The sequence below is a fragment of the Coffea eugenioides genome, chromosome 9 (assembly GCF_003713205.1).
Source record: "Coffea eugenioides isolate CCC68of chromosome 9, Ceug_1.0, whole genome shotgun sequence".
Classification (NCBI taxonomy): domain Eukaryota; kingdom Viridiplantae; phylum Streptophyta; class Magnoliopsida; order Gentianales; family Rubiaceae; genus Coffea; species Coffea eugenioides.
The window spans coordinates 37135060-37154478 of NC_040043.1; the positions used below are offsets into that span (position 1 = coordinate 37135060).

Genomic DNA, 19419 nt, shown 5'->3' on the forward strand with positions numbered 1-19419 from the left:
TAGACATCATTGTTGTTATCTCCTTGCATGGTTTTGCTGATGGTTTAAAGCAAGACATCGCATAAGTAGGCATGGCCATTATTACAGCTTTCAACATCACTTCTTTCCCAGCAGAGCATAAGAGCTTATTCCTCCAGCTTTGCAGCTTATTTTTAATACTCTCTTTTATGAATCCAAATACTTGGTCTTTGGTCTTGTTATCACCATTGGTGGTCCGAGGTATTTTCCTTGGGTAATTGCTTGAATTCCCCCTAGTGCCTATGCTTGAACTCCTTGGGGTGTTTTTAGTCTCTTTTCCTAGGATTGTCCCTTCCTCTACCTATATTTTGCCTATGCTGATTAATGATGTACTCAAACTAAAAACACCAAGAAGGGTGCCTTGTACATATGGTGTTTTAAAGTATTGGAATTCTTGATTTTTCTTCCAAAAAAAAAAAAAGAAACAACATATTATATGAATACCAGTAATTAAAATGTAATTGGAATACAACATATTAACTGTATCCCTGAAAAATGCAAGGATAACTGAGTCATGACTATGGTCATTCACGAATATGAGTAATGTGAATTTATTTTTTTTATTTTCTTTTCTTGTGTTCAATATTTTCTTGCATTTTAGACTTTAGAGAAGGAACATAGGGTAAATTACTTATTACCCCCTGTGATTTTATATAATGTTAGATTATCTCTCTAAGGTTTTAAAACAACCACATAATCCCCCTGTAATTTCATGCAACGTAGAAAATAGATGGAATGCACAATCAATTATGTCATTTATACCAAATGCGCTTTAAAAGCGCTTGTGATATAATTTTAATATCCATATAACCCCCTTATGATTTATATAAATATCCACTTTACTCCCCATGATTTTTGCATTTATCCATATAATTTCCCTATACTTTTATATAAGGTGATTAAGCCGTCGATTGATTTATCCTTTAAGTAAGAGCACTAGCACTATTGAAACGTTAAAGGTGTCACATGATAATAGATGAAACTATAGGGGATCATATGCAATTTACCCTTTTCTACATACAAGAATGCTGCAGCTACTCGTGTCACGTGGACTTTCCAGGACGTGCTTAAACGTTGACCTGTGCAAATTAAGGCCGTACTAAACAAGGACACACATGCATTCTATATTAATTCATACGTAAATTTTTGAAGCTTACAAAACCTAAAATACCAATAAAACTAATAATATGATTCTCTACCATTATCCCAATATTAACTCTTATATTTGCGTATGAAATGTTAATTTATTTAAAACATTTTTACCTTATTATTATTGTGTGTATAAATCTATAGAAGTTATCGCATACGTCGTTACTATTTCTTATATTACTTGAAAGGTATGACATTATCATCGTTGAAATTCTAAGTTTTATTTTAAATTTTGAAATATAAATTTTCAAATGTAATACATCAAAAGTTTATTACACCAAACTTATACATAACTCTTCTTCTTTTTGAAGCCAAAAGAGAAGACTAGTGAACAAATCTTTTCTTCTTTTTTTTTTTGGGTTCAAACTAATTAACAAGGCTTTGAATTAACAAAGAATGATTGGAACAATGGCGAAAGTGGTGATGTACATTTTAGGATCAAAATTAAACAGCATTATGTGTTAATCAATTACATTAATTAAAAGCCTCTTACTCCTTTTTTCATATTGATGTTCACTTTGAATAGGGCCTTCCACATTTGACAGTTTAGTGATAAACTAGACTCATAGCAATTGAATACAATGACCATTTCAAGAAGTCAATCATAACCTCTTCAATTAACATCCACTTGTACTATTGTACATGATAAATTTTCATCCTGGCTTTACATAATCCAAACAGAGTATGAACAAACCACTAAAAAAAGACTTTGATTAATACTTGAGCAAATTTGTGAGACTCTGAGTCATGTGCAAATTCAGACAAATGATTGTTGGTTCAATGGTCCCAATGTTTCTTATAGATTTTTTTTAATACTAACAATCTGTTGACTTTCCAATCCCATCCCACCAATTATGAATTATTTGCAAATGTCTCTTAATCTTCTTTGGACTTTTCACCAATCAACTAATCAAGGGCTTAGAATTGTCACAAGAAAATGAACAAACATGCTCTTTCAGATTGCTTATCAGCCACATGGTCTCCGTACATATCTTAACATGCAATTGAAGTAGGCCATGACGTACCCTTTAAACCACAATTGACTTGTTCATTCATCAATCAATCCATAATCATTAACAGGAAATAACTGCTTCCAACTGATCCCATTCCCTACAGAACCTGTATATGTAGCACCAGCAGCACCAATCAAGATCACACATTCGCCAAGCTTTGTATTACACTGCAATTGTATCAGAAAAATGGCTAGCAGCCTGAGAGCTTCATGCATTTTCTTACTATCATTGACAGCCCTTTTGACCATCACAAGTGCTGCAACCTTAAATGTGATCAGCTTTGGTGCAAAATCAGATGGCAGGACTGACTCAACTCAGTCATTCCTCAAGGCCTGGGCTTCAGCTTGTAGCTCTGTCCAGGCAGCCACCATCTTCGTCCCTCGAGGGCGTTACTTGATAAAGGCAGCAGTGTTTAGAGGGCCATGTAAAAACAGGATTACTGTGCAAATTGATGGTACTCTTGTAGCCCCCGATGATTACTGGGGTCTAGGAAACTCAGGGTACTGGCTATTGTTCATTCAGGTCAACCGCCTCTCGGTTATTGGCGGAACTCTGGATGCCAAGGGAGCTGGATTTTGGGCATGCCGCACGTCAGGGAGAAACTGCCCTGTCGGAGCCAGGGTATGTTGGATAAATCTTCTTTATACGAATCATGATAGTATTACTGTTTTTCTGTTCTTTCATAGTTTGTTAACAACATTTTTATGTGCGCAAATGCAGTCAATAACTTTCAATTGGGTGAATGATGGAGTGATCAGTGGCTTGACATCGATTAACAGCCAGCTTATGCACGTAGTGGTTAACAGCTGCAAGAATGTAAAAGTTCAAAATGTAAGGATTGTAGCTCCAGACCTGAGCCCAAATACAGATGGCATTCATGTCCGAGGCTCAACAGGTGTCACCATCAGTGGCAGTAGCATTCAAACGGGAGATGACTGTGTATCAATTGGTCCTGGAACAAGAAACCTGTGGATGGAGAAGATAAACTGTGGCCCCGGACATGGTGTCAGGTAACCTGAAGTCAGAAAATTTTTGCAGTAAAAATAGTAATTAGTATTCTTCATTCTTACTCATTCTCAGATTGCACATCCCAAAGAAGAAGAAATTAGCTAATGGAATAAGCATGTTAATTGCAGCATAGGGAGCCTGGGCAGAGATTTCAATGAAGATGGCGTCCAAAATGTGACACTAACAAATTCAGTGTTCAGTGGATCCGACAACGGCTTGAGAATAAAATCATGGGCAAGACCTACCACTGCATTTGTCAGCAACATCAAATTTCAGAATATCATCATGAAGAATGTGGAGAATCCCATTATCATTGATCAGAACTACTGCCCCGACAACCGAGGTTGTCCTCGCCAGGTAATAAATGAACCGAAACAGATGATAATACACCACAAATTAATCCATTTCTTGCACAAATCAAAACTTACTAATCAACTTTCGTGTGTTTTTTGTTCTTTTTCCTGCAGACTTCTGGTGTAAAGATAGATCAAGTTATATACCAAAATATACAGGGAACATCAGCCACACCGGTCGCTGTAATTTTCGATTGCAGTCCTAGTAATCCTTGCAGAGGCATCAAGTTGCGAGACATAAAGCTCACCTATTTGAATAGGAAAGCACAATCACTTTGCAAGAACATAGGAGGAACTGCAGCAGGAGTCATCACGCCAGAGAGTTGTTTATAACCCTTTTTTTTTTCTCCCATAGATTTTTTCTCTTCATTTAGGGATCATACAAACACATGAATTCCTGCTTTCAGGGGCTTGTTTTAATTCCAACCCCATGTAACTGCTGATTGTAACAAGGAAGCAAGATAACAAGATTTGAATAGATTCTGATATATGATACAAAAAACCACACCATCTGCAGTTCAAAATTTCGAGCGCGTTTTTTGATGATCTTTCTTTCCATTTTTTATTTCCGGTGTGTCATATTATGTGGGACACACATTAGTCTGTTATATATGCTGATGCTAATAGATATGCTTACTTGATGTATACATAGTAATCCTTAGGACACTTAAATTTACTCTAGATCCTTCGATTTGTAATTGCTCAGCATAGTGTACGACTTCTTTCTTGTGATCAAAATTTACTCAATCGAGATCAATCAGAATATCAAATAATCTTATTCCAATTCGCAGTGGAGAACGTTGTGTGAATAGTGAATATTTGGTTTTGTTCGGAATTTTTATGCACATATTCGACCAAAAAAAACACCTCACTTAATAGTGATGTTTATCTTCTTTTTTTTAACGACAAGATCCATCTTTCAAATCTCTGGGTCACATAAGGTGCTGAAATTTTTTAGTTCTTCTCTCGTATATTGGTCAAACAACTGATCATAATTTATCACCTCTACAAGTTTTTTTTAACAACTTTACCTACAGTAACTTCAAAAAATTTCTCAAAGTTTTTAAACTATACACTTCAAGATATTCAAAAATTTACACATTTCAAAAATTTTTCCTACAATTTACAGTAAAATTTTAGACAAACACCCAAAAAAACTCATTTGCCAAAGGGGCCGTTTTGAAAAATACCCCAACATCAAGGGTTAGGGTTCTGATACTATATCCAGGCATCAAAAAAACATAGGGAGGATATTTAGCACCAAAAAAATATATATGTTGGAGAGGATTGAGAAGAAAATTAAATTAAGAGCGATTAGTGAGATAAATTAAGTTAATACAACATTTGATATGTCAATATCAACAGAGTCTTTGCTTACACTTTGCTTTATATATATAGTTCAATTTTCTGTTTCTAAGTCTGTATTATGTGGTGAATTAAATTTTTAAAGTGAACTGATCATGACTACAAGATCGGCGGCTATTCCGCCTGACAATGCTCCGCCGTTGCTCCACGTGTCTCGTGGAACTGTATCAGTGCCCCCACTGCTCTTCAGTCTTCACTGTGGTGTATTAAAAAGAAACACAAAAATAAACCTATATATATGGATTTGGGGCAGGGATGGTCATCAGGTGGACCGTTCCTGAGCAGTTCACGGTCAAGATTGGAACAAAAAAAATTATACAGTCCAAATTTCATCTTCTACCTCGTTTTTAACAACATATGTGGCACTCACAAATTTTTGTTCTCAAATTACATGTTATTGAAAGTAAGTTACATCATATTCAAACAGAGTTACGCCATGTGCAAAATGCATATAACCTTCAGGAACGGTTGCACCTGCAACAGTTCCTGCCCCTGGTCCCTATATATATATATAAATACACACACTCACACACACACACACATATATATGCATTACTCAAAAAAAATACGATAAAACTCTCGTTCACTAATAGATTAGCGTACTAACGGATTAAATGCACGTCATATGTATAAAATTTTAAACTTAAATCTAAATTTTGTACAGATATATTATGAATTCAAGTCGTGTACAATATACAGTTGTTAGTGTAGAAAAAAATTGATCCAAAAAATAGAGGGTTGTGACGCGTGATATAGATTTAATTTTCTTTTGTTTTTTTTCTTGCTACACAATTTCAATATTCTTTAGATTAAATAACAAAGTTCGATCCCTAAGAAAAAAATTGATGGCTTCTTGTATGTAAAAAAAAAAATAATAAATAAAGTATATTGTATATTTTTTTCAACGCATAAATATGCTTAATTTTATGGTAATATAACCAAGCCGTACTCAAGCGTTTGACTAAATAGAGTATAAGTGTACAATTAAAGCCGTACTTATGAGCTATGAATGAATCTAAGGAGGAACAAATAACATGGCAACCAATGGGTTCATGCATGTATTTACTTCCCAAGACCGTAATCTCCGTACTTATACACATGGCTTCATAAGTTTCTTTTGCACTAAAACTATTAATTATTTCTTGTTTAATGTGAATTGAATAAGCCAATTTAGACATAGAATATTCCATTTGGCATCATCAATCTAATCAGTTAATAATTAGACCATGTTTTTGCAAATAATGGAAGAAGTTATATATTTCCATGGCATGGAGTTGAAAGTTGGATTTTTGGTTATTCTTTTTTCTCATATATATGCTACTAGAATACATTGATTCTAATTTTCAGTGCAAATTACTAATGTTTACTAAGGTTTGCTTTCAATTCTTGAGTCATTTTGAAGGATCCTAAGATTCTTTTCCAAAACCTTCTTAGCTATATATGCTTGCATGTATATAAGCTTGCCTACCTTGTCATTCATGTCTCAATGAATAATATGAGCTTTTTTTTTTTTTTTGTGTGGTTCATTGTAGTTTCCTTATTTCTTCCATTAATCTTGCTTGAAAATAATATTATGTTTCTAGGACCTAGCATCTTGTATGACAGTGCCATTTTTACAGTTTGCAATAAAAAATATTAGCATTGACATTGAATTTTGTGGCCATGCCAAAAAGTCATACAATTGATTAATTGAAGATCAAGTTGTAATTTAAAATTAAATCTTTGACCTTTAAGCAATATTCCCTTTTCATTTTATGTCAACTTTTTATTTTTTTTTTAAATAAGAGGTTTTAAACTCAGGATCTCCTATTTATTTAAACCCTAAACCGCTCAACCCTGCAGTCAACTGAAACTGTTCAAGACTAGAAGTTATAAGCAAGCAATTTTGTATGCCAAAGAGCCATGTGCTAATTCAAACGAAGGAATGATATTTGATCATCAGCTCAAAGGAATCTCAAAGTGTTTATCAAGTAACAAATGTGTTGACTTCTAATCCCTAGCCACCAATCATTTCTTGGTACCCATTTGTATAAAGTTTTCTTGTTTCAAAAACCAATTAAAAAGTTAGAACTAGTATATGAAAATGGTGTGAAAATGCTCTTATGATAGCTTATCACATGGTCACCGTACATATCATAACTTGTAGTTGAAGTAGGCCATGACGTACCATGAACAACAATTGACTAATTCCATGATTCCACCATCAATCATTTCTACATTAACAGAAGAAAATAAAAAAACTGCCATCTAACTGTTGACGGATTTTCTGTTCCACACTCTGTGCCACTTTCTATCCCACTTTTTATTATATTGCTATTTCTCCTACATAAATATCATGTTTTGATTCTTTTTTATTTCTTTAAGATCCAATAACTATTAATTGAGTAAAAAATAAATACAGCAGCTTTAAAAAAGTAATATATAATAGAAAATTAAAAACTATAGCAGAAAATTCATAAAAAATCTCATTTTTTATGCATTTTGATTTTTTGAATTTGTTAAATTTTGTGTATTAGTCAATTAATAGTTATTGGATGTTAAGGAAACAAAAAAAAAAACTAAAGCATAATGTTTATATAGGAGAAATAGCAATATAATAAAAAGTGTCACAGAGTGTGAAACAGAAGATCCGTTACGAGACAATTTGTATATATATAGCACTCATTGCCAAGATGAGAATTGCACATCAACAAGCCAAACAGTTCACAGAGCCAGAGGCCAGTACGCAAAATGGCTAAGAGCATTAGAGTTTCATCCATTCTTTTCCTTTCTTGCGCAACCCTTTTGAGCATAACAAGGGCAGCATCCTTCAATGTGCTCAGTTTTGGAGCAAAACCGGATGGCAGAACTGACTCAACTCAGCCATTCCTTAAGGCCTGGGCGTCAGCTTGTAGGTCGATCCAACCGGCCACTGTTTATGTCCCTCGAGGGCGTTACCTGATAAAGGCAGCAGTGTTCAAAGGACCCTGTAGAAACAGAATCACTGTGAAGATTGATGGGACTCTTGTTGCTCCTGATAACTACTGGGCTCTTGGCAACTCTGGATACTGGCTATTGTTCGTTCAGGTCAATAGGCTTTCGGTCATCGGTGGAACACTGGATGCTAAGGGAGCAGGATTCTGGTGCATTTCCCCAGTCAGAAAAACTGCCAGTTGTAGCAAGGTATGTATCTTACCATTTGTATGTCACTGATTATTGCAGTGACAGAAGCATTAGTCGGAAAAAAAAGTGGAGAGAATCAACAGTTTTTCAAGTCCGAGTTGAATTTGTGTTTGTTTAAAATTTTTATGATGGCAAGCCCGTGTGTGGTATCTGGGAATTTTTGCGATAAGTATAAAGGGGGCCGACCTAAATCAGACCTCTCTGGGTTGAGGTGAGGTGTATCCTCGCGGCCGAAGTGGATGGCGGGGCTTCTCCCCTGGTATCACTCCGACGATTAAGTTAGTATGAGAACGAGAAAATGCTAGAGTATGAGCAAATGAACAGTGTGCTTACTTGTTGGGAGTGTGTGGGGTATTTATAGAACGAGAGTGGAGGGCAGGACGGAGGTCTTATGCCGGTGGGACCCATGTCCTGCCATTACGGCTCTGCTCCCTGTCAGGCGGCCTGGCTCTGACACTGTAGCCTTCTGGGTATGATGGCGGAGAGTATGGTGCAGGTGCCATTAAGTGCCTCCAGTGCTTTTCAGATAAAGCACTGGTCCCAGGTGATGTCAGGTGGCTTGACATCATCAGCGTGCAGCTGAGGTGGAGGTGCCGAGGTCACCTGCACGGTAGACTAGGGATCCGGCCGGGCTTAAGGGATAACCCCGAGACGCGGACGAGCTCTGATGAGGGACGAGGTGAGTTCACCTCGGGCATGCGGGATGGCCGAGGTGAGCCTCCTCAATAAGCCCCCCAAGCCTCGGGAGCTCCGGGCTAGGGGGGTTCCGAGGCTTCCTTGTGTCGAAGTCGTAGAAGTCGGAGTCCCGAAACTGCCCCGGAAGATGCGGGGACGTGACACGTGGGCGTGTCAGTTGAAGGGACGTGGTCACTGGTAACCGTCGCGTCATGAAGTAGTGGGACGTTTCGTGCAGGGTGTCAGCCGAAAGGACGGGGCATTAATGAGGAGAGAGGGAGGCACGACGTTCTGAGTTCGAACGTGGCCGTCCTTTCGCATTCTTGCCGCCTCTTCATATTCCGCCCAAACCCTTATAAATAGGGGGGCCCCCTCACTGCACTTCTCACACCTTTCATTTTCATTTGAGATTTGCAAGTTCACGAGCGTAGCCGAGGTCAGTTCTTTCAGCCGAGGTCGGTCTAGTAGCCGAGATCAAAGCCGAGGTCATCCACTTCGTCCAACTCCGTAGGCAATAGTAAGTATTCTTCTTCTTTCTTACCTCATCTTTCACCCATGGCCAAAACAGCTAAGACCCACAAAGAAACCGTGACACCGAGTTATCGAACCGAGGTGAGGCCGGATCCTATAGAAGTGACGACGTCCAGCTCTGATGGGTCGATGCCGAGCTCTGGGGAAGGATCCACCGAGGAGGTCCGCGAGGAGGTTGACGTCGAATTGGAGTCATCCGAGATGAGCGATGGTGGCTCCGAAGTGGCCTATGATGAGGAACTCGGCGTCGAGATACCACACGACGAGGACGCACTGGAGCCTGTCGCTCCCGAAGATACATCCAACATCGACTTCGGCAAGATGCCGAAGTTTAGAAGTCGAATCGGAAGAGATAGGGTCGTGAAGGTGATAAACAAGTACCCTTTCCGGTCGGGGTACGAGATCACACCGCCCGGGGTGGATGACTCAGCCGAGAAGCCCCCCATTGGCATGGTGGCCATCTATGTCCAACAGTTGGAGGCCGGGCTGAGGATGCCTACGTCGAGGTTCTTCAGGGATCTGCTCCGTCACTTCGGCGTGAGGATTACCCAACTCGCCCCGAATGCGATCCGCATCATTATTGGGTTCGAGATGCTGTGCCGACATCAGGAGGTGACTCCGTCTGTCGACCTCTTCCGCCGATGCTATACCCTCAAGGCGCACGGGACAGACAAGGGATGGTTCTATGTTGGCAATCGGAACAATGCCATTCCGAAGTTGGTGGTCGGCGCTCCCAGCTCAATCAAGAATTGGAAGCGCGACTACTTCTTTGTGTCCGAGGTGGACTTCCCCAGGGGCTTTTGGTGGAGGCCAATCAAAGCGAAGGCCGATCCCTCTGCTGGGGATGCCAAGGAGGAGGACTTCCAGAAGCTGATGGGGTCGGGACTTCGGATATACAGTCTGGACTACCCCGAAGCCGTGCTGGTTGACGGGGGAATTAGCCGAGCTTTGATCCCTCCTGACAAGACTCCCTTCACCTCCACTAAACTTAAGATACCTTGTAATTTTCTTTCATAGCTTTGATTTCACTTCGGCTAAGGCACATGATAATATTTGCTCTTTGTGCAGTGACCAAATTGTCCGACATCATCACGTCGAGCTCAGGTGCCGAAGTGGCGAAGAGGTCGAAGAGGAAGAGTTCGGGCGAGACATCGGCGCCCCCGCCCAAGAAGAAAACACAAGGGCAGCCTCCCAAGACGTCGGCCAAGGAGACCACCCCCACCACGGCAGCTCAGAGCAGTTCGGCTGCTGCTGCCACAGGGTCCACTTCGGTACCAGAGGGGGTGCCACTAGGGGTGACCACGGCACTTCCACCTCAACATGGCCGAAGCAAACAGCTGAAAGCTCCGGTCAACGCGGTGACGGCGACTTCGCTCTGGAACCGGTACCATAGCCCCCCAGTGTATTCTGGGAAGGATAAGTCTCACTCCGGCGGGCAGTGGTGTCCGGATTGGTCGCTCAAGGTCAACGACCGATGCTCGAATCCTCGGGTCGCCCAAGACCTGGTGATGCAGTCCACTCTGCCAAGAGACTTGGACTTCACAAGGAAGCTGACCCCGGCCGAGATGCTCCAAAGCGTTATGGTGACCACGGCCTCCAGAACAGCCTTTGTGGCCGAGATGGCACATCGGTACTGCGAGTTGCTCGAGGAGCAGGACACCGGCAAGCTGCAAGATCAGATTGTCAAGTTGAAGAAGAAGCTGGTGGTGTCTGAATCTGAGAAATCCGAGCTTCAGAGGCAGCTCAAGGAGGCCGAGGCTAAAGGGGAGGAGGCCGAGATCACAACCAACAGTCTGAGGTCCGCTCTTGAGGAAGAGCAGAAGAGGGCCGAGGAGGCGAAGAAGAATCACGAACAATCCCTTGATAGCGCGAGGACCTCGGCCGTCGAGGATTTCCGGAGGTCCGAGACCTTCATTGGGGATCTCGGCCAGCTGACAAGGCCATCCTTCATGCTGGGCTTCACTTCGGCCATAGACCAGGCCGCAGCTCATCTGCCCTCCGAGGCTTTGGAGTCATTGAGGAACAGTGCTCACTATAACGAGGACTCCACGGAGCTGTGCGATCGGATGGCCGAAGGCATCCGAGCCGGGAGGAACCTGGCCGAGGTTCAAAACGAGTTCAACAAATGGCTGTCTGAACTCGACGAAGCGTTCGAGGAGGAAAGAGGAGAAGAAGCCGATGTAGGCCTCGGCGAAGGGACGGGTGAAGTGCCTGGAGGGAACATCGGCGAAGAGCATGGAGAAGAGCTTCACCCCGGTGGAGAGGAGGCCGGAGAGAAGGCTGCCCAGGAGGGAGCCGAAAAGGGGAATGGAGCCGAGACAGGGGTCTAGGCTCGTGGGTCTTAAAGGGGTGGCCGAGGTGGAGAGCGCTTAGTAGCACTCCGACCTCGGCCTTGTATTTTTTGTAACGCTCCTTTGTTGAATGAAAGTTTATTTCTTTTCACCTCCGCACTTTAATTTCTTGCTTTGACTTCGTCTGTTTTGACTTCGTCCCTTGCTTGTCCCCCCTTATTTTTTAATAACGTGAAACCGATGTTGAAAAATAATGTAAGATCCGAAGTCATATCTTGATTAAAAATTCAAGCACAATACATTTTGAGGTTCTCGGCGTGCCAAGACCTCGGCACTAGTGAGCCATCTCGGTAGCTCAGTTTACAATATCCCTTGAGATCAGACTCCACAACTCGGTAAGGGCCTTCCCACTTCGGGCATAGTTTCCCTTGCGGTTCAGCTCGGCTGACTGAGTTTTTCCTCAGAACCAAGTCTCCAGGCTGGAATCGACGGTGCCTGACACGGGCATTGTAGTAGTGTGCCACTGTGCTCTTGTAGGAAGCTATCCGGGCTGAGGCGAGGTCCCTTCGCTCATCGACGAGGTCGAGATCCAACTGCCTTTCTTCGTCGTTAACCTCGGCTGCGAGCCGAGGGCTGGGGGTAAGGATCTCGGCAGGGATGACAGCCTCGGCTCCGTATGTTAAAGAGAAGGGGGTCTCTTGCGTGGCCGACCTCGGCGTGGTCCGATAAGACCAAAGGACACTAGGGAGTTCTTCGACCCAAGATGTTCCAGCTTGGTGTAGTCGAGTCTTGAGGCCATGCAAGAGAGTTCGGTTGAAGTTTTCTGCTTGGCCGTTGGCTTGGGGGTGGCCTACCGAAGTGAAATGTTGTTTGATGCCAAGGTTTGTGCACCAAGTTTTAAAGGGGTTCTCGGCAAATTGCCTCCCATTATCCGAGATGATTACCTGTGGTATGCCGAAGCGGCAGACGATGCATTTCCAAAAGAATTTTTGAATTACCAGCCCGGTGATGGTCCTTAGTGGCTCGGCTTCAACCCATTTGGTGAAGTAATCCACAGCGGTTACCAGGAAGGTATGGCCCCCGACGGCTCTGGGGAAAGGACCTATGATGTCTGTCCCCCATTGCTCGAATGGCCAGGGTGAAGTGATGGGAACCATGAAGTTGGCGGGCTGGTGATACTCGGGCGCGTGGACTTGGCAGGAATGGCAGCCGAGAACGAGGTTCTGGGCGTCTTGTCGAACCGAGGGCCAGAAATATCCAAGAAGCAGAGCCTTCTTGGCTAGCATTCTGTGGCCGACGTGAGCTTCACACAAGCCCTCGTGGATCTCTTGAAGGACGTGGCGTCCTGTCTCGGGAGTGACACACCTCAGCCATGGGCCGAGGTAGGAACGTTTGTACAGCTCTCCATCGCGGAGAGCGTACCGAGCCGCCTTGCGTTGTATTTTTCTCGCCTCGGCTCGGTCTTCAGGGAGGACTCCTTGACCCAAGAAAAGGATGAACGGGGTCATCCATGATTCTTCAGAGTGCACGGGGCAGGCCACCTCTCCCACGTATCCTGGTTCACTCAGGACTTCCACTAAGACAGTTTTGTTGAGGTCAGAGAATGACGTAGAAGCCAGCCGGGATAAGGCGTCGGCTCGCTTATTCTGGGAACGGGGTATTCTTTGGATTTCGAAGGACTCGAAGTACGCCGTGAGTTGGTGTACTTTGGAGAGGTATCGTTGCATGGTCTCATCCTTGGCCTCATACTCACCAAGGACTTGGCGTACGACGAGTTGGGAGTCACTGCGGACGTGGATTTGTTGTGCGCCGAGCCTTCGGGCCAGCTGAAATCCAGCGATTAAGGCCTCGTACTCGGCTTCATTATTGGTGGCTGGGAAGCCAAAGCGGAGGGCGTAAGAGCACACTTCTCCCTGAGGTCCTTCCAGGAGAAGTCCAGCTCCGCTACCGTCCCCATTAGAGGATCCATCCACATACAATGTCCACAGGGATGGGGTGCTCACCCCGGCAAGGGAAAAGGTGGACTCTGGACCTTCCGTGAAGGTGAGCTCGGCCAAGAAGTCGGCTAAGGCTTGAGCTTTTATGGCGGTGCGCGGCTCATACGACAGGTCGTACTCCCCTAACTCGACGGCCCACTTAGTGAGGCGCCCGGAGGCCTCGGGTCGAACCAGTATCTGTCGGAGAGGCTGGTCGGTCCGGACGGATATGGGATGAGCCAAGAAATAGGGCTTCAGCCGCCGAGCGGCGTGAACTAGCCCCAGCACCAGTTTTTCCACCTAAGTGTATCGGGTCTCCGGTCCGCGGAGAGCTCGGCTGACATAGTAGACGGGCACTTGGGTGCCCTCATCCCGGATAAGAACAGCGCTGACGGCCTCATCGGCTGCGGAGAGGTAGAGGTAGAGCTTCTCCTCGGGCCGAGGTGAAGCGAGAGTGGGTAGGTGATGGAGGTATTGCTTCAGTTTGTCGAAAGCAGCCTGGCACTCTTCCGTCCAGGCAAACTGATCAGCCTTCTTGAGCACCTTAAAGAAGGGCAGAGCTTTCTCAGCTGATTGGGACAGGAAGCGATTCAGCGCGGCCAGGCGTCCATTTAGCCGTTGGACTTCTCGGATGTTCCGAGGTGGGGACATGTCCTGAATGGCCTTCACCTTGTCGGGGTTGGCCTCGATTCCCCGGTGGGAAACCAGATACCCCAAGAATTTTCCCGAGGTGACGCCGAAGACGCACTTCTTGGGATTCATCTTCATCCTCGAGTCTCGCAGGACACCAAAGACTTCCCTCACGTCTGACAGAAAGGATGAAGTGGCGAGGCTTTTAACGAGGATGTCATCCACATAGGCCTCCACATTGCGGCCGATCTGATTCTGGAAGAGTCGGTTGATCAGCCTTTGGTAGGTCGCCCCGGCGTTCTTTAGCCCGAAGGGCATGGTAGTGTAACAATAAGTACCTCGGTCGGTGTAGAACGCCGTTTTCTCTTGGTCCTCCTCACTCATTCCTATTTGATGATACCCTTTGAAGGCATCTAGGAAGCAGAGGATTTCATACCCCATCGCCGCGTCGACGAGGGCGTCTATCCTTGGCAGAGGATAGCAATCTTTGGGGCAGGCCTTGTTGAGGTCGGTGAAGTCGACACACATTCTCCATCCCCCGGTGTCCTTTTTTACCATGACTGGATTGGACAGCCAGGTGGGATATTGGACCTCGTGGATCATCTTGGCCGGCAAGAGCTTGTCGACCTCATCCGATATGGCTTGGCTACGTTCGGGGCCGAAGTGCCTTCGTTTCTGTCGCACAGGTCGGGCCTGCGGGTCAACGTTGAGTTGGTGAGTCATGAGCTCGGGTGGCACTCCGACCACTTCATCCGCGGACCACGCGAAGACGTCTCGGTGGTCTTTGATCAGGGAGATCATTTCTTCTTTCAGGGGTGAGGGTAGTCCAGCCCCTACTTGGACCACTTGGTCAGGTTTCGCTTCATCCACTACCACCAGTTCCACCTCATCCCCGGGCTCCAGCCTGTTGGGCTCTTCTGCCTTCTGAGGGTCGATGCAGTCTATGGAGAGGACCGCTGGCCTCTTTTCTTCTGACCTCGGTGAGGGCCGGGGGGTGACTGCTGCTTGAATGGTGGCGAGGTAGCACTCCCGGGCGGCGCCCACATCGCTGCTTACCTCGGCCACCCCCGCAGATGTTGGGAATTTAAAGCTCAGGTGGTAGGTGGAGTATACGGCTCTCAAGGCATTGAGCGTGGGCCGGCCTATCAGCATATTGTAGGGGGAGTCTGCTTTGACCACCGCAAAACTGACAGGCACAGTTCGGCAGCGTGGATGACGCCCGATTGTTACCACCAGGGTCAACATGCCTTCCGGGTGGACGACGTGTCCCCCGAATCCCACGAGGGGAGTCCTGACAGGAGTGAGTTGCTCCCTGGTCAGTTTCAAACTTTCGAAAGTCCGGTAGTACAAGACGTCTACCGAGCTTCCGGGGTCTACGTAGACCTTTTTGACTACGTAGTTGTTGGTGAGGACTTCAATCACAAGAGCTTCATGATTGCTGGAGGCCGCAGGAACGGGGTCAGCGGGACCGTAGGTGATGACCTCGGACAGCCGAGAGCTCGGCTCGGCCACCTCCATCTCGGCCTGGCGGTAGGTCCGCTTCCGGGAGTTCTGGCTGTCTCCTCCCGTTGGTCCTCCCGCGATGGTGTTGATCACCCCGGCGATGTTGGGGCCGTAGCCCGGTGAGCCATCGCGTGGGGGCTGCTTGTCCTCCCTACGGTCTTCGAGACCTCGGCAATGCATGTTCGTGTCCCGTCGGTCGTCTCGGCGGGGGCCCCGGTTCTCCCGGTGGGAGACGCTTCGGTTGAAGCCTCCATCCTTGCGGACGAATTGCTTCAGGTATCCTTGCCGGATCAAATTTTCGATTTCCCGCTTCAGGTCATTGCAGTCCTCAGTCTCGTGTCCTACATCACGGTGGTAGGCACAGTAGAGGTTCGAGTTCCTCTTATCTCTCCTCCCCGGAATTTCGGGAGGGTTGCGGCCGAGGTGATTCTGCCTCATCACAGCCAGGACGTGGGTCCGGCTCGAATTGAGGGGCGTCAGCTCGGCGTCCGAGGTGGACGATCTGCCTTTCACGATCCGGTCGAAGACACTTCGGCGGTCTCGGGGTTGGTTTGAAGTGCCACTTGGGCCTGGTTCACCTCGGCCAGTGTCTTTCATCCTCCGGGGATCTTGCCCCGTACGAGATGCTTGGGCTTCTCGCTTCATGCGATTTACATCTTCATTTCGGATTCCCTGGTCCACTCTTTCCCAGAGCTCCCGGAGTGTACGGGGGTACTGCCGATGGATTTCGGTGTTGAAAATCCCTGCCACTAACCCATTGGTGAAGGCAGCGATGGTTACCTGCTCGTTCTGGTCAGGTATCTGTACATTCTCCTTGTTGAACCTTTGGGCATATGAGCGAAGTGACTCGCCCTGACCCTGTTGCAGGTTCAAGAGGTAAGCTGAAGTCTTTGTTATTGGTCGAGACGACACGAAGCGGTGGATGAACCGGTCTATCAGCTCATCCAGGGAGGAAATGCTCCCCGGTTCTAAACTCCAGAACCACTTCCGGGCGGTCCCGTGTAGGAAGATGGGGAAAGCCCGACAGATCACGGCGTCGGGGACGCAGTAGAGTCGGAATGCGGAGATGAAGGCGCGGAGGTGATTCTCGGGGTCACCTCGGCCATCATAGGTGTGCAAATTTGGGAGCTTAAAGTTTGGGGGCACCATCTCCCCATTGATGTCATCAGTGAAGGGCGGAGCCCTCATGTAGTCTGTAGCTAGGCCCCCGGGGCGCCGAGATGGGTCCTCGGCGCGTTTCCCTAGCAGTCCTCGGGAAAATGCCCGGGAGATGGAGGCAATCTTAGAGGTCGCCTTGGAGGAGGCGCGCCTAGAGCTACTCCGAGAGGGGCGACCCTCGTCGGAGTCTTCTCCTGAGGGCACTTCAGGAGACTTCGTCGGCCTTCTCTTGGAAGACTCGGCCTTTTCTTTCCCCTGTCTTTTGAGGTACCTTCCTAGCTCCTCAAAAATGTTAGGGTTGTCTGATACAAACTCGGCCATCTTGGCGATGGCGTCCTCATTGTTGGGCTGGGTCCTTTGGGACCCTGGCTCTTCAGATATGCGGTCTTGCTGGGCACCCGAGGTCTGCCCAGCCCCAGTTGAGGGAACTCTTCCGCTTCTGGAGCGCGTGGATCTCATTTTAATAGCTATCTCGTTCCCACAGACGGCGCCAATTGAAGAGGCGATTTTTGGCGGGTAGTTGGACCGACCTAAATCAGACCTCTCTGGGTTGAGGTGAGGTGTATCCTCGCCGCCGAAGTGGATGGCGGGGCTTCTCCCCTGGTATCACTCCGACGATTAAGTTAGTATGAGAACGAGAAAGATAATAGTATCTGAAAATGAACAGTCTTCCTTACTTGTTGGGAGTGTGGGGTATTTATAGAGTGAGAGTGGAAGGCAGGACGGAGGTCTTATGCCGGTGGGACCCATGTCCTGCCATTACGGCTCTGTTCCCTGTCAGGGGGCCTGACTCTGACACTGCAGCCGCCTGGACAGGGTGACGAGGAGTCCTTCGCAGTAGTCATTAAGTGCGACAGTGCTTTTCAGATAAAGCACTGATCCCGGATGATGTCAGGTCTCTTGGCATCATCAACGTGCAGCTGAGGTGGAGGTGCCGAGATCACCTACACGGTAGACTAGGGATCCGGCCGGGCTTAAGGGATAACCCCGAGACGCGGATGAGCTCTGATGAGGGACGAGGTGAGTTCACCTCGGGCATGCGGGATGGCCGAGGTGAGCCTCCTCACATATCAAATAACTTTTGTCCCATTAATCTTATCACGTCACGTTTAAACTACTGAGAGTTCAGACTTCCCGAGTTAAGAAAAGAAAAGAGCCAAGGATGATGCTCCTCGGCCTCGGGAACCTAGAGCCGAGAAGGGTGCTCCGAGGTCCCACAAAATCACTTTTTGCATTTTTTTAGTTTCCTCCTTTGATTTATTTCTATCAATGTTATAGACTTGTTTTATTAGACTAGTTTTTGGGCCCTGCGCCAAGCGCAGGGTAGCCTGTGTTGGGGGTGATGGATTTTGTTGTGTGATTGGGAGGATTTTGTTGATGAAAAGACCAAGACACCCCACGAAATCATCAGAATTACCATCGAAACCGGCCCATGGCTGCACTGTAACTATTCCCCCTTCCCCCTTTTATATATTTAAGATGCTGTCTTATTCTCCTAGATTATTGGTATTTTATATTTCTTCTTTAAGAACAAAATTTATATTTAAAAACAAGCGTGTCAAAAAAACAAGTAGAAAATATCAATGGAAGCGAACTTATTTTGACGGGAATCAATTCATTTAGGAGGAGAAAAGCAATTTGGTTTGGCTTTGGAACAATTCGACGTTCGAGCAAGAAAAACATAGACGTAAATACTGTAAGGAATCAAATAAGTATACGCAGCAGAAATTTAAAATTTTTTATTTCTCAAAGAACCTTATAACCTTGACAATTACATATAACATAAGAGGGTGTTCAAGTGAATTACCTCAATCAAGGTAATGCACGCGAACAGTCTGACAAATCTGAAGTAGAGGAAGGTGAGACGCCGTCCACGAAGCTGTTCAAGCGTCCGGCCTCTAACGGTGATCCACACGAACTCCTCTTACCAAAAACCTCCAAGGCTGAATTTTTCTCATTAGAACTAGTGCTAGCTAGTTTTATGATGAACCCACACATAATAGAGTAGAGAAAATAAACTCAAATTCAAAACTAGGGTTTTTGGCCAAAATAGGAAAAACATTTTTCCCTTCCTATTTTTCCCGAATTTTAAAAACATTTTTTCTTTTATTTTTCTGCTAAAACACTCTAAAACTGTGTCTATTCTTTATGAGAGAAGAAAAGTCTTTTATAGACAATAGGTTGAATAAATCTATGTGGAGATAGAAGTCATATTTCATAAAGAGAATTTCCTTTTTCTTAAGGAAACAAATTTCCTTTTTCTAATAGAACTATTGTATTGGAGGACTCAACCATAATTGCATTATTAGTCCCTTAAGCTTAATTTGTCTCTCAAATTCAACTATAAGTTATTAACCTTATCTTTTACAAGTCCTTACTTGAAATTCATTTAGTCTGGCAAGAAAAGAGTCCTTAATGTGCGTGACCCATTAGGTTCTCAAGTACATTGGCAATAAGAATTTGCTATAGATAAATTAAAACTCTTTTAATTTATCATTCATTTATCTAATCAATTAACTCATTCTTATAGATCAAATTTAGCATCTAACAATGCGTCTTGACCACCCAAGTACTTAAGAAAAGTCAA

The 19419-nt window shown here is 45.4% G+C and overlaps 2 protein-coding genes across 2 annotated transcripts; both read left to right on the forward strand.

Moving 5' to 3' along the window:
* Positions 1-2366: 2366 nt before the first annotated feature.
* On the forward strand, positions 2367-3874 carry LOC113782497 (polygalacturonase-like). Its single transcript, XM_027328388.1, has 4 exons — positions 2367-2801; positions 2901-3190; positions 3317-3545; positions 3656-3874. Exons 1-4 carry the CDS (start codon positions 2367-2369, stop codon positions 3872-3874), a joined length of 1173 nt encoding a protein of 390 aa, XP_027184189.1.
* A 3762-nt stretch (positions 3875-7636) lies between these two features.
* On the forward strand, positions 7637-8797 carry LOC113782498 (polygalacturonase-like). The gene is made up of 2 exons (XM_027328389.1): positions 7637-8068; positions 8531-8797. Exons 1-2 carry the CDS (start codon positions 7637-7639, stop codon positions 8795-8797), a joined length of 699 nt encoding a protein of 232 aa, XP_027184190.1.
* Positions 8798-19419: the final 10622 nt, after the last annotated feature.